The following is a 13242-nucleotide window of genomic DNA, read 5'->3' as shown; positions in this document are numbered from 1 at the left end:
ATAGATATTTATATACGTTTTGACTCTTCTTATTCTTTAGTAGTCTCCGATTATCTTTTATTTAAGCCATCCGAAATCAGCAGTTTTTAATAATATCTCTATAGCTTACTTTATATTTATATTATTGACTGTCACTCGATGACTTACCTTATGTTAGTATCTCGCCGACTCTTGGCAATATGTAACCAGAATATACAATATTGTAATGGGATTGTCTAAAAAGAAAAACATCGTAGGTCAGAAAATACGCATTTGAAATTCTATATGTATATTTGTGTATAGGTATAGTAAATAATAAATTAAAAAATTTTTAATTATAACAAAATATTGCAATCGGTAAAATAAATATATAGCTATATGTTCTAAAAATGTTTTATAAAAAAAAACTTTTAGACTTCTTAAAGATATCTTTAAGACAAAAAAATATTAAAGACGTTTTAAACAAAGATATATTTGAAATCTTTTTAGATATACGAATATTGTGTCAAATTAGGTACTGTTGATTTGCAAATATCATCAAAAAGTAAACTAACTAGAGACATGGTAGAAATCTGTTTTATCGGTAACTAATAAGCGAATATAAGTTATTGCTAATAATGTTAATTCCTATTTACTTACAAATGGTAATAAGGATTCACATATTAAGAAAAAACAATTTTATTTCTTAAAAATTATTTACATGATAATTATTAGTAAAATATAATGTGGATAATCAGTTTTAATGATGTAAACGTAGAAACGAATGCAATGTCATAGCGAAACTGATATTTGTCATGTGCAAGTCAATTGATATTCCTGGGATTGTGTAGCCTCAGCAGCTTTTTTCTTCTTTTTTAAGGCTCTCATGTGTTTTCCGCCTTTTAAATGGGCTTGCCATTGATGTTCTTCAACGAATACTCTTTCGCATACCTAATATAACAAAAAAGGTCTTATTTTGAGATTGAAAAGCATTGATAGAATTTTGTTAAAAAGATATTAACAAAACTTGATTTGCACAATTTTCGCTTATCCAAAAATTAATGTAAAAAATAAACGACAATCTCAGGTGCTTGCAACTTGCCGGCTCGCATAAAGATACGACCGGTCGCGTGCTGTTCGCGATGCGTTGTGCTTAGTGCCGAGAAACTGCTGTGTCTTTTCACAATTAAATTTTTATATTGTTTGCACAATATAATTTTCTGAGCGTAAAGCGCAAAAGAGCTCTTCACGAAACTAATATTATGAAAAAATATAACATTTAAAAAATTATATACCTATATATAGTGTACTAGATTTCATTTCAAAGAGTAATTTGTTATGATCAAATCTTTGTTATTACCTTGCAGTAGTTATACATATTTGTGCTACTATCAGTAGTCTTTTGGTTCTCGAAATTCTCGTTTAGTGGTTGTTGTTCAGGTTTTGCGCCGTGCAATATTGCGGAAATGATTGCTGTCGCAGGTTCTAAGACGTGACTGTCCCATTTTGTCACATCATTGCAATCTAAAGAATAAACAGGAGGAACCTCGAAAAAAACAGAGCGGTATAATTTACTTAATACTTTAATTAACTTAATACTTTACTCAATTTAATTACTTTAATATTTTACTCAATTTAATTACGTATGCATTTCGTGGGAAGAAAATGATTTGTAGCGAAAATAAATTGAGTTATTTCAATGAAATTGCTAATTATGGTGTGAACATATATATTGCTAATAATAAGGCAAGGTAAATAAATAAATTACCTGTCGATCACCACGCCGAATCAGTCTGTTCATCACCCATTTATCTTGTTTCTTTGCGTATCTCGTAGTGACGAGTTTTAAATCAGCGATTCCTTGTTGCAATAATTTTTTCCCCTGCATAAATGTAATCAGATATCGATCTTTCGCTTAATAATTAATTATTAGTTTTCTCAAACGTAAAATAGAGACTATTGCGCAACGGTATAATTCTTTTCTGTGTTCGTCGATTTTATAGACATAACAATTTTATTATGTAACGCAAAATAATAAAAAAATTGTGTACGAAAATTTTTTTATATAAAAAATACATGTTAATATAAGATACCATTCGCAATGCATATTCAAAATGTAAAATAATAAGTTGTCTATTAATAAATAGACTATTAAATAGTACATTTAATAACAGACAAATTTAATTTAATAATAGACAAATTTATTTTAACTAAATAATCTTGCCAAATAGAATCTATTATAAAATAGTAATTTGTCTATTATTTAACTTTCACTGAAACGCGATATCTTCTGCATCTACGCCTTATACGTTATTCTTCTTCCTTTATAATTGTACCTACCAGAGCTCAGAGGTGCAATCTCACCGAGCCGTTGGAATCGACAGCTGATAGTTCTCGCGAATGGTTTTTTATTGCGATATTAAAATCGGAAAAGCCTGTAAAATTCTGCGATGTATACAATGAGTATTTCGTGCAATAGAAAGAAATAAAAACAATGTAGGACTGTAGGCAGAGATGTCGCGATATGACCGCGAGATAGATTACATTGCAAATCGCGCGATACATTTTAACAGCAGAAAAATAACTGAAGATCCCAGCTGAAACAGCTGCTGAGACGAACGATAATCGCGGACGCATAGCTCGTATCGACAAATCATCTCATGCTCGTTTACCTTTTCGCTCGCGCGTTCCTTTTCGGGTAATATGAGGTAAGTGTGAAACTCCTTGAAGCCGATGCTCTGGAAGATGCCTTTCGTGTAATCAGGTGACCTGGAATGTAAACATTCTCTTTTGGATCACGCGTCTTTCCGTCCTTTCAACAGGGAGTTCTCTACCCTCTCTCTCTCTCTCTCTCTTTCTTTCTCACCCATTCGTCTTGCTGGACATGTCACTGATGTCGATTAACCGCGATCGCCCGGACTCACAATCGGGATGCCTGCACCTGGTGTACTGAATACGATCATACAATCAGAGAAATTGAGCGCGTTTTTGTTCATCTTTAAACGTGGACGGTCTTTTAAATTTTGGTCACGCCTTAAGTCCGTTAAAGGAAATATTTGCAGTTAATTTCGGATAGCAAAATACGTAAAGTGCTTTGGGTTGTAAAAGAGAGAGAGAGAGAAATTTTGCACTGTATAAAAATCAATCAGGGAATATGCTTAAAATCCCTAAAACCTAGAGAGCTATCCAATAATAAGTTAAACTAGATCGCTTATGCGAGTAACACAACAAATAAAAGAGTGCTAATAGGTTGAGGATCTTGATGCTTAATATTTCTCTGTATATGAATTATATTAAATACATTTTTCTTTCTAAATACATTCTTCAAACTGTGCGCTGAATAGAGCCGGTGTTGAAATACAATCCTAAACTGAAGCTAGATTAGTTATATCACAAATTAAATTGATCAAATTAAATTTAATTGAATAATAATATAATATAATAATGCTAAAGTATCTTAAACCACTCTAAAGAATTGAAAATATGTAACTTTAGCTATAGATTAATATTTTTTGCAATAAATAGTCAATTATTTTCATGCATAATTACATTGAATGATATCTTATTTCTTTTCCCCTTATATAGCATTAGAAATTTTAATGAAATGTATTTAGAAAGTTATATTTATTAAAAAATTTTTAAGAAAATGAAAAATACGTAACGTTTAGGGGTTCCATTGGCACAACGCTCGCGAACATTATTTGTCCTTATTTAACATTATAAACAACAAGGATAAAATGATTTCATGAGCGTTACGAGCGTCAAATGGAACGCACCCTAGGTCTACAATTAATTGCAGAATTAAACGATTTACGGCGAAATAACTATATATCACTCAGATAATGTTACACGAAGAATTTTAAACTTCTTGAGCCTATTCTACAATGTGCTTTTTGTTTCCTGTTTCTTGTTTTTTGCTATTTTTTGTATCTTGCCTTTTTACCTCTTATCCCGTTTTTCGTTTTCTGTTGCTCGAGATAAATGTTAACGAATTTCAGAAGAAACAGAAAACACATATCAAGAAATATAATTGTCAATAAAACGATCACAAAAAGGAAAAAAGCAAAAGGTAAAAAGCAAGAAACAGGAAATAAAGAGCATATTGTAGAACAACCATTAGGATTTCGATAACGTAACGAATTGCGTAATGCCACGCAACGTATTTAGCAGAGGAAGTGCAAAGATAACGCTGATAATGATTTTTTATTTGCAGACACGGTCATCATATATTGCAATAATGTATGTATAACTCGAAATACGATATCATTCGAGATTCGCGTACATATCTATATGCGTCGGCGTTAAGTGAGGTTTGATTAAAAAAATTTGGTGACAATATCACTAAGAGACTATGTCGCTAATATAAAAAGAGCTGGCGCTGTCAACACCGTAGCCAATACAGTGGCAAAATTTAATCGGTCAATTTCTAAGCAGAGTCGTAAGACTCGTAATGTGTTCTCGTAAAACTTGTAAGAATTTATTCGTAAATATCTATGATTTCTTGCAAATTAAATTTTATGGCTAGTAAGAAGCTGTCTGCAAAAATATTGTATAAAGGTATAAGCACTTAAAAATTTTTACAAATCTTACAGGAATATGTTACGAGTCTTACGATTCTGCTTAGAATTTAGGCATTAATCCAGCTAACAATGCAGCAGAGAAAAAATCGTGTATCGCCGGCTTTATTTGTTAATTTTTATCCGATGATATTTCATCAAGTTGCAATACTTTAAAATAAAACAAAAATATCAAAAAAATATGAATTTTTAACTTAAGAACATACCAGGTATGTAAATATGAAACCGGAATTTTTTTATAGAAAATACACGTTTATTGCATGAAAATGATAAAAAATATTTTATTCAAAGTATTGCCCATCGCTAACTATACATTTTTCCCACCTGTCTGACAATTTGTGGATGCCACGCCAAAAAAATTGTTGCTCTTTTGAGCCAAACCAGTCATCTAGCCATTTTCGTACATCTTCGTAAGAAGTGAAGCGCTGCTGAGCAAGTGCGTGTCCCATCGATGCAAATAAGTAGTAATCGGACGGAGCCAAGTCTGGTGACTTGGTAAGCCGCATGCGAAAGTATTTCCCAATCAAACGCCTCAATCGTTTCCTTGACCAGTTTTGCTGTGTGTGATGGTGCATATGTTATCATGAAGCAAAATCACTTTGTGTTGTCTTTTTTGATATTCCGGTCGTTTTTCACGCAAAGCTTAATTCAAATTGATCATTTGTTGTCGGTAGCGTTCAGTATTAACGGTTTCGCCAGGTTTTAGCAGCTCATAATAGATCACATCTTTCTGATCCCACCAAACACAGAGCATTGTCTTCCGTCCATAGCGATTTGGCCTTGCAGTCGATGTCGATGGTTCGCCTGGAGTTACCCATGATCTTTTACGCTTAGGATTCTCAAAATATATCCACTTTTCATCGCCAGTCACAATTCAATGGAGAAATGACTTTCTTTTGTACCTGGCGAGCATGACACGTGCATTTCGCAAGTGGTTTTTCGGTTTTCCTGCTGTCTTTCATTCAGTTCATGTGGAACTCATTTTCCAATCTTCTGGATTTTTCCCATGGATTTCAAACGTATGGAGACGGCTTCTCGTGTCACATTCAATTGATCCGCGAGTTGTTGTTGAGTTTGAGCGTCATCCAACAATGCTTGCAATTCGCTGTCTTCAAACTTTTTCGGTGGTTTTCCACGTTCTTCGTTTCTCACGTCAAAATCGCCACTTTTGAATTTTTTAAACCACTCAAAGCACTGTGATTACCAAGAGCATGCTCACCGTAAGCTTCGACAAGCATTCGATGCAATTCTGCAGCAGTTTTCTTCAAATGGTAACAGAAAATCAATGCTGTCCGCAAATCGTAGTTTCCAGGCATAAAATTCGACATGTTCAACGCTATTACAAACTATACTGTTGTATGAAATTTGTATTGTTGTGAGTTGAAAATCTTTGTCAGATGTCAGAACAAGGAAATGGCGTCAATGACGTGGTCTGATGACAACTACATTGACAGCTATGGCCATCTATTGGTAAATTCCGGTTTCATATTTACATACCTGGTAATATCGTAGAAATAAAATTAAAAAATAAATATGCAAACAAATATATATGTATATCTTCTCTTTAAAATATATTATACATTTTTATATAAATTTACCATTCTTATATATTTTTATATACATTTTTAAAAACTTCTCCATACGATTTTTTCTTCACCAAGAGATACTTAACTTTCGTAAGAAAATCGCGTTCCCAATTTACGAACGACAGGTAACATTATTATATATAAGTAAACATTGTTGATTGAAAGACCGTCCATTTGAATGCATTCCAGTTGAAGATCGGTAATACGAGTGCTCGATTTCCCGCGAATCTTATCAGGCGCGCCCGATTAGCAATCACGAGACGGCCTCGCTCGACGTAACACCGACTTATGGCGGGAAAAAGCCAGCTATCGCAGACACGACTCACTGATTTCACACACGTGTCAATGACAAATGTATACTGGTGTGAAGGAATCGGATCCACACACGGCGCCGGCAGAGCGTGAGCTTTGTTCACGCAAATTTTCAAACGCGTCGAGATGTCAATGCCACAAGACGGACAAAAAGTCTAAAGTCAAGCTGGAGATTTATTCCTTTCGAATATTAAATATCGATATTTCTTTTGACTGTCTCCCTGTTGACACAGCGTATTCGCAGCTTCTGTTACTTTTTTTCTTTGTATTTGCTCATATACTTTGAGTAGTTAGCAACTTGAATGCGAACTTGCTTCGTGATAATGAATGTTAAACATTTTGTGGTTTTTCAATAATCTCATTCATTTTCATGACTATGTAAATAATAAATTTACTGAAAACATGAAAGTATTTCTATAACTATAAAGCATTTCTATAACAAATGCATTAAGTAAACATTACAAAAAACTGTTAAAATCATCGCAACTCAAAAAGGAGTTTTAAGGATTGCCAAATAAAAATGACAAAAATGATATTTGAATCTTATTAAGAATATATTCTTTTTATTGATATTATTTGATTAGTCAATAATTTTCTGTCAAGTTGAAAAATGATTTTTCTCTTTTTCTGGAAAACTTAATTTTTTAGATAGTATCACTTTTGAAGTAAGGGAGCGATATTAATCGATTCGTTAGTATTAAATGTTCTCATTCTTGTTACATACAAGAGAAATATATTGATACATACAAATATGTTATCGGAGAAAGTAACGCTATTCATTTCAAGATTAACATTATTTATAAGTTCTCGATGCAAATGAGAAAAATAATGAAACTCTCTTTTCTATTCGTAAATAATCTCAATTACTCGAGTAATGGTAATAATAAAGCACCGATAATAGCTGTGATGATATTTAACGCGACGAAGATCACAGTTCGCAACTGGTAGCAACAATGATAGCACTTGTGCGCCAGTAACAGTACTAGAGCTTGTGATTAAGATAACGACAGAATGTCAGCAATCAGCGTCAAGCTGAATACGTAACCGCTCTAAAATATTTTTACAACCTGTTGCCAGGCGCCTATATATGCCGCACGTCGCGCGAGTATTACATTTTCTCCATCGTGAAATGTAGAGTTATCGCAGGTTACTGCGAAAAAAAAAGAGATAATCGATCGTTATTGCCACGATTTATAGTCTTCGCGAAACACAGTAGCATACTACTTTTCTCTTATGCGCACCTTTCTGCTTATTCGACATTTATCGCGTCAAAGCGGTTGAATGCAAATGATAATGTGTCGCGAATAAAAATAAATCGTATCGTAAATAAAAAAATAATAAAATAAATGAAACCTTTTGCAAAAATCGTTTAATTTATAGACGAGTAGATGAAAGTCGGCGATACTATAAAAATCTGTCGATACACTTTCACCGATAGACTTTTAATTGGGGAATTCAACCGAGAAGAAATTAAAAACATCGGTTATGCAAACGACGAATTGAACATTGGTTTAGTCGAAAATTTCCATCTTGCATATAATTTCTGGAAGAATCACTTATTTTCTATAATATACTTTTTCATATTCCGCAATATGTCGCTTCCTTATTTCAAAAGTAACACAATTAAAAAAATTAAATCTTCCAGGAAAAGAGAAAAACTATTGTTTAATTTGACAAAAAATAAAATAATCAAATAATATCTACAAAAAGAATATATTCATTTTTATCATTTTTATTTCACAATTCTTAAAAAAATCACCATTTTTTAAGAAATTATTAATATTAACGTACATCTTATCTTGCAAGACTTTTGATTTTATATTTATAGGATCAACTGACTGCGATTTTTAGCTTACATTTTTATGTTAATGATGCTAATGATAATTATTTTTAGATATATATTATTTTCTACCTAAATTTTTAGGTAAATATAGATTTTTTTCAATAAAATCGTTCTTTCCGTGTATAATAAATTTATACGCGATCAAATTGCAGTAGAGTCAAAGTAGTTTACTTGTAGAAGTAAGGAATACCGTAGAAAATAGTTTTTCGATATAGAGATGTTAAGGTAGAAAAAATCTTTAAAAGTTTAGGAACACAACATATGAATTACCAGTGAATGATATAGTCATTGAATACATCATGAGAAATCCACGTGTCATTTTTATCGAAATGTCATCTATGCTGTCAGGAGTTGTAATTGACAGACGAATCTATAATACGCGCGAGAAACATTTAATTTCCATTTATGTAGATGGCAAACTCTCAACTGTAATTATTATAGAAGATAGATACTTCTCTCTGAATAATCCAGCAACTATGAATAGCTTTTAAAAATATTATTTTTGCATTGATAAAATATCAAGAAATGGAATAAACAGAATAAATTTTCCGGAACGAGAAACTACGAGTGTAACTAATATACAACTTTAACTAACTATGACTAATACATAACTAGAAAGCTCGCTGTTGAGAATATAGAATACCCGACAATTTTATGGTAAATCGCATTTATCAGTGAATCTCTGACGATTGACCGGCTATCTAAAATATATCTGAGTTCCATTAATTGCATGCAGTATCGATATATTGTCACATTTGAATTACGCTCATTTTATGTTTCGATTTAATCGATGCCGATCAATAATCGGTTGTCGCAAAGGGCGTAAGATTAAGCTAATATTAAAAGTTGAAAAAGGAATTAGAAATCAATTAATTATACATCTCGTTACAAATTGAGGACTTATCTAGTCTCTATGGTAATCTTGCTTCACTTATCATTAATGATATTTCTAAACTAGATGTATACATGTAACTTGAATGTACATGATAAGGCGCGATAAGATCCTTGTCTCGAATACTTAACGAAATTGTGCCAATAGCTTTATCGTGAAAGATGTCTCTGTTATTGAGTTATAATATATCGATATTCAATTTATATAAATATATAAATATATATACATATATCAATAAATAAAAGAAGGGCAACGAGCCAATTATACTGTAAGATATTTAATAATAATATTTCGACATCGATCGGGTCATTTTCAATTAGAGGAAAACGCAATTAACAAAGTTATATTTAATAAAAAGTAAGCCATAATACAATTGGATGTAACATTTATACTCGACGATGTCAAGCAACGTTATAACCAAAAAAAAAAAATTGGTCATAACGTCGCTTGACATCGTCGAGTATAAATGTTACATCCAATTGTATTATGACTTATTTTTTATTAAATTTAACTTTGTTAATTGCGTTTTCCTCTCGGCGTCTATCTTACATCATTAAGACAATATAAGAATTATGAAAAGTGAGATGAGATCTCCTTTGATATTTTTACATATGGACCGCATTTTATGAATACAACCGAACTTTTTTGTTTTTTGTTGAACGAATTTTATTGTCCCGTGTAGTCTTGCATTGTTCATGTGTGCGAGAAAAAAGAATTAATGGGCGTGTAACATATGTGAATGCATCAGAAATTAATTTCTTCCTGCACAATATAAAATGAGCCATTAGCTGTTTCTCATACATTATGACATGTGTGTCATATTTTAAAGACCGACGTGTATTCGTTACTACTTATTATTCTCAGGACGTTGTGGACGCACCGTCCCGATAACAATTTATCCCAATTAAGAAAATTGAGCGATATCGAGTCGCAAAGCGGGCGGACGCGGAGAGAAATCACGCGAGATGACGAGACCATACAGATGTGACGAGACAGATGGACAAGGAAGTAAGCTCGCAGCTGTGATTGATAAGTGACTGAACCCACCTACCTATGTTATCCTATCTTCCAGTTCCGTATCTACATTGATTTCGCCTGCAATAAGAGGACCCGATAAGAGGAACGTCGCACGCGATGCGGCGAACGCGACCGACCACGCCTTCCAACGGGAGAGCGAAGCGATTCGTTCCGATGCTCGTCTCGCACGACTCCTCCCGGTCATACCGGTTAGGATAGCCACGGCAAACTTTATTAACGGTCAAAACAAAAAGCAAAATGACACGTCTCGCGTGATAGGCTTTGAAATAAATAGCCGAACGTAAGCGCGCAAAATTAATAGCACAGGTCTTATTTCTAATTCGACCGTAGATGGCGTACGAAGTGTGTTTTGTTTCGCATAATGCACATGATTAGGTTTAATGTATTCTAGGTTTATATATCACTGCGGCTTACCGAGTAGCGATAAGGGCATTTGCTGTCAAACACGCGTGTAACGATATCAATTAATCATCTAATTAATTCTATTGCACCAAGAGAAAGGCAACCCGCTGCATTGCGGTAGCGATTCTAATATGGTTATCCATTTACTTCGCTACACAGAAAAAAATAATGTGTTATATTAACAGCATAATCGATAGTCTAATTGAATAGTCTAATTGAAAATAATCTTGTTAATTCCATGACACACGGAAAGAACGATTTTACTGAAATATTTAAAAATTCTAGATATGAATCTAAAAATAATTTTGTTAGACCATCAAAATAATTATGTAAGAAACTCAAGCATAATGAGCAATGCTGCAAAAAGTTTTGACATTTTAGCTTGAACATCCTACATAATTATTTTGATGGTCCAACAAAATTGTTTTCAGATCTGTGTATCTAGTTAAATTTTTAAATACTTCAGCAAAACATTCTTTCTGTATAATATTAATAAAACAAATACGCATAATTTTATTTTAATAAATATTATTTTTAATATCATTAATACTGTCAATGAATTAACAAAATCATTTTCAATTAAACTATTGTTGGTGACTTATACTCTTAATATGATTAGGACTCGGTAATATAAATAACTGATACAAAATTTATTTAAAATAAAAAATATAAAATATGTTTCTCCGAGAACTTTAAAATGTTAAATAATAAAAATATTAAATAAGAAATAGATCAGGAGAAGTTATTTAAAATAATAAATAACTCTTTTATTATTTTATTTAAAATATATATTTTAAATAACTTTATTTTAAATACAACCGAGCCCTGAATACAACATATTTTTTCTGTGTACTTTTTGTTCATTACAATTCTACCTGCGCAGATCACGGTGCTATTTCACAATTTGCAAATTGAAGGCAGCTCGAGGCTTGTCCGCATGTATGCGGAATGAGATACAAGGGAACGTGGTCCGGCAATAAACGCGAACGTGACCGATGCCTCTCTATTTACATTGCACGACTTTCCCTGCTATCACAATAACAAAGATCTCGGTGAACAAAGAGAGCGCCGAATCGCCGTAAAGCTGTCGCCTCTCCGGTAGAAATAGCCGATAATAAAGTCGCGATCATCGATTGTTGGTTTATTTCGAAAGTAGGGAACATTTGGAAGAGTACCATAAAACAGAATTACACAAAAGAAGGAATAATTTGGCGTAAGAATTAAAAAAAATTATGCAACCACCTCCCGGCCTCTATTTTGTAAACAACAGCGAGAGTTAAACAGTAATCAAATCTTTACTATCACATTAAATGTAAATTAGATTAAATACATGATTATGCATTCAAGCCAAGTGTACATTAGAATAGAAAGGTTTTCTCACAAAAACGAAATAAGTCTATTTTTTTAAATCTCTGGGTTATAGCGTTAAATCGTTCTCTCTCAATGTCATCGTGAACAATTGTGTTTCGGCAAAAATCAAACACAAGAAATATAAGAGTTTTACAATGAATGATTTGAAAATGAGAAATTTTTTGTTTCCTTATTGAAAATTTTTGAGGAAATAGGACTAATTTGATATTTGTAAAAAAAACCCTTTAATTGCAGTATTAAATTACTGCAAATGTTTTTCTAGGAAGATTATCTTTGTGTATATATATATATATATATATATATATAAATTAAAAGCAAGATTAAAATTTGATTTTTGTGTTTAATTACAAACTAATTTTCATGAATCTTGTTAAAATATGGGTATAAATAGATCGGAAATAAATTTTCTATCTACCTAAATTCACATTTTAAACACAGAACTAGGCCACTTACGAATTAACCTCGTCTGCTACATTTTCGAAATTCTGAGGCGAGAAACGAATTACGAACGATCAATCAACATCGCACGATCAACAAACTTCTCGCGGATATTATCGCGTGCTAATAACAATGGATTTCTTTTGATCTTCCTCGCGAGGATAACGCGCGAACGATAAGTAAAATATTTCTTGACGATCAAATTTTCGAGGAATGATACGTAAATAGCGCTGATCAGATCTCTTTTTCTCTCTCTTTCTCTCTTTCACTCTCTCTTGTGGCATGAGATATGGCAAATAAACCGAAGATCGCAGCCTGCGACCGACCACAGAGTTCCGTGATTTAATGTGTTGCTTTGCTTGCGTGCGAGCAACTTTAAATTACTCCTTTAAATAACAAAACTTAACGAGTACGTATATATATGCATAAAATGTACAACGTTCCGATACTTTCTGTAGTATTAATTAACGTTACTACATGGATAAAGCATGATAAGAAGCTTTCCGATGTTGTTGAGTAACAATTATATTGCTACAATTAAATTGGCAATCAATAGCAATCTAACTGAATTATCACTTTGAATGAACTTTCTCTTTTATTACTTCAATGTCTTATATCTTCTCGATAAAAAGCGCTATAAAGAAAACAGGATGTGAAAGATTTAATTTTTATATGTAGATATACAGGGTGTTTCCAAATTAAATGGCAAAACTTCGGGAGCGTGTAGAGGAGTAAAAAACTAAGAAAAAAAGTCCTATAGACATATGCTCCTTTTTGCTTTGTTTCGCAGGAAATCACGAAAAAAGAAAAAAATATATTTAATTT

General features: G+C 32.5%; 1 protein-coding gene across 1 annotated transcript in view; it reads right to left on the bottom strand.

Moving 5' to 3' along the window:
- Positions 1-728: 728 nt before the first annotated feature.
- LOC108728145 (tRNA dimethylallyltransferase, mitochondrial) overlaps positions 729-13242 on the bottom strand; it is a 104569-nt gene continuing 92055 nt past the window's right edge. The window contains exons 6-9 of the mRNA XM_018456547.1: positions 2631-2727; positions 1727-1840; positions 1319-1504; positions 729-909 (exon numbers count right to left, since the gene is read on the bottom strand). Coding sequence (XP_018312049.1) covers positions 772-909; positions 1319-1504; positions 1727-1840; positions 2631-2727 — 535 coding nt within the window. The 3' untranslated portion in view covers positions 729-771. The remainder of the gene's footprint in view (positions 910-1318; positions 1505-1726; positions 1841-2630; positions 2728-13242) is intronic.

This window comes from Mycetomoellerius zeteki, unplaced genomic scaffold (genome assembly GCF_001594055.1).
Source record: "Mycetomoellerius zeteki isolate Tzet28-1 unplaced genomic scaffold, Tzet1.0 scaffold113, whole genome shotgun sequence".
In the NCBI taxonomy this organism is placed as follows: Eukaryota; Metazoa; Arthropoda; class Insecta; order Hymenoptera; family Formicidae; genus Mycetomoellerius; species Mycetomoellerius zeteki.
This window is presented reverse-complemented; position numbering and strand designations above follow the sequence as displayed.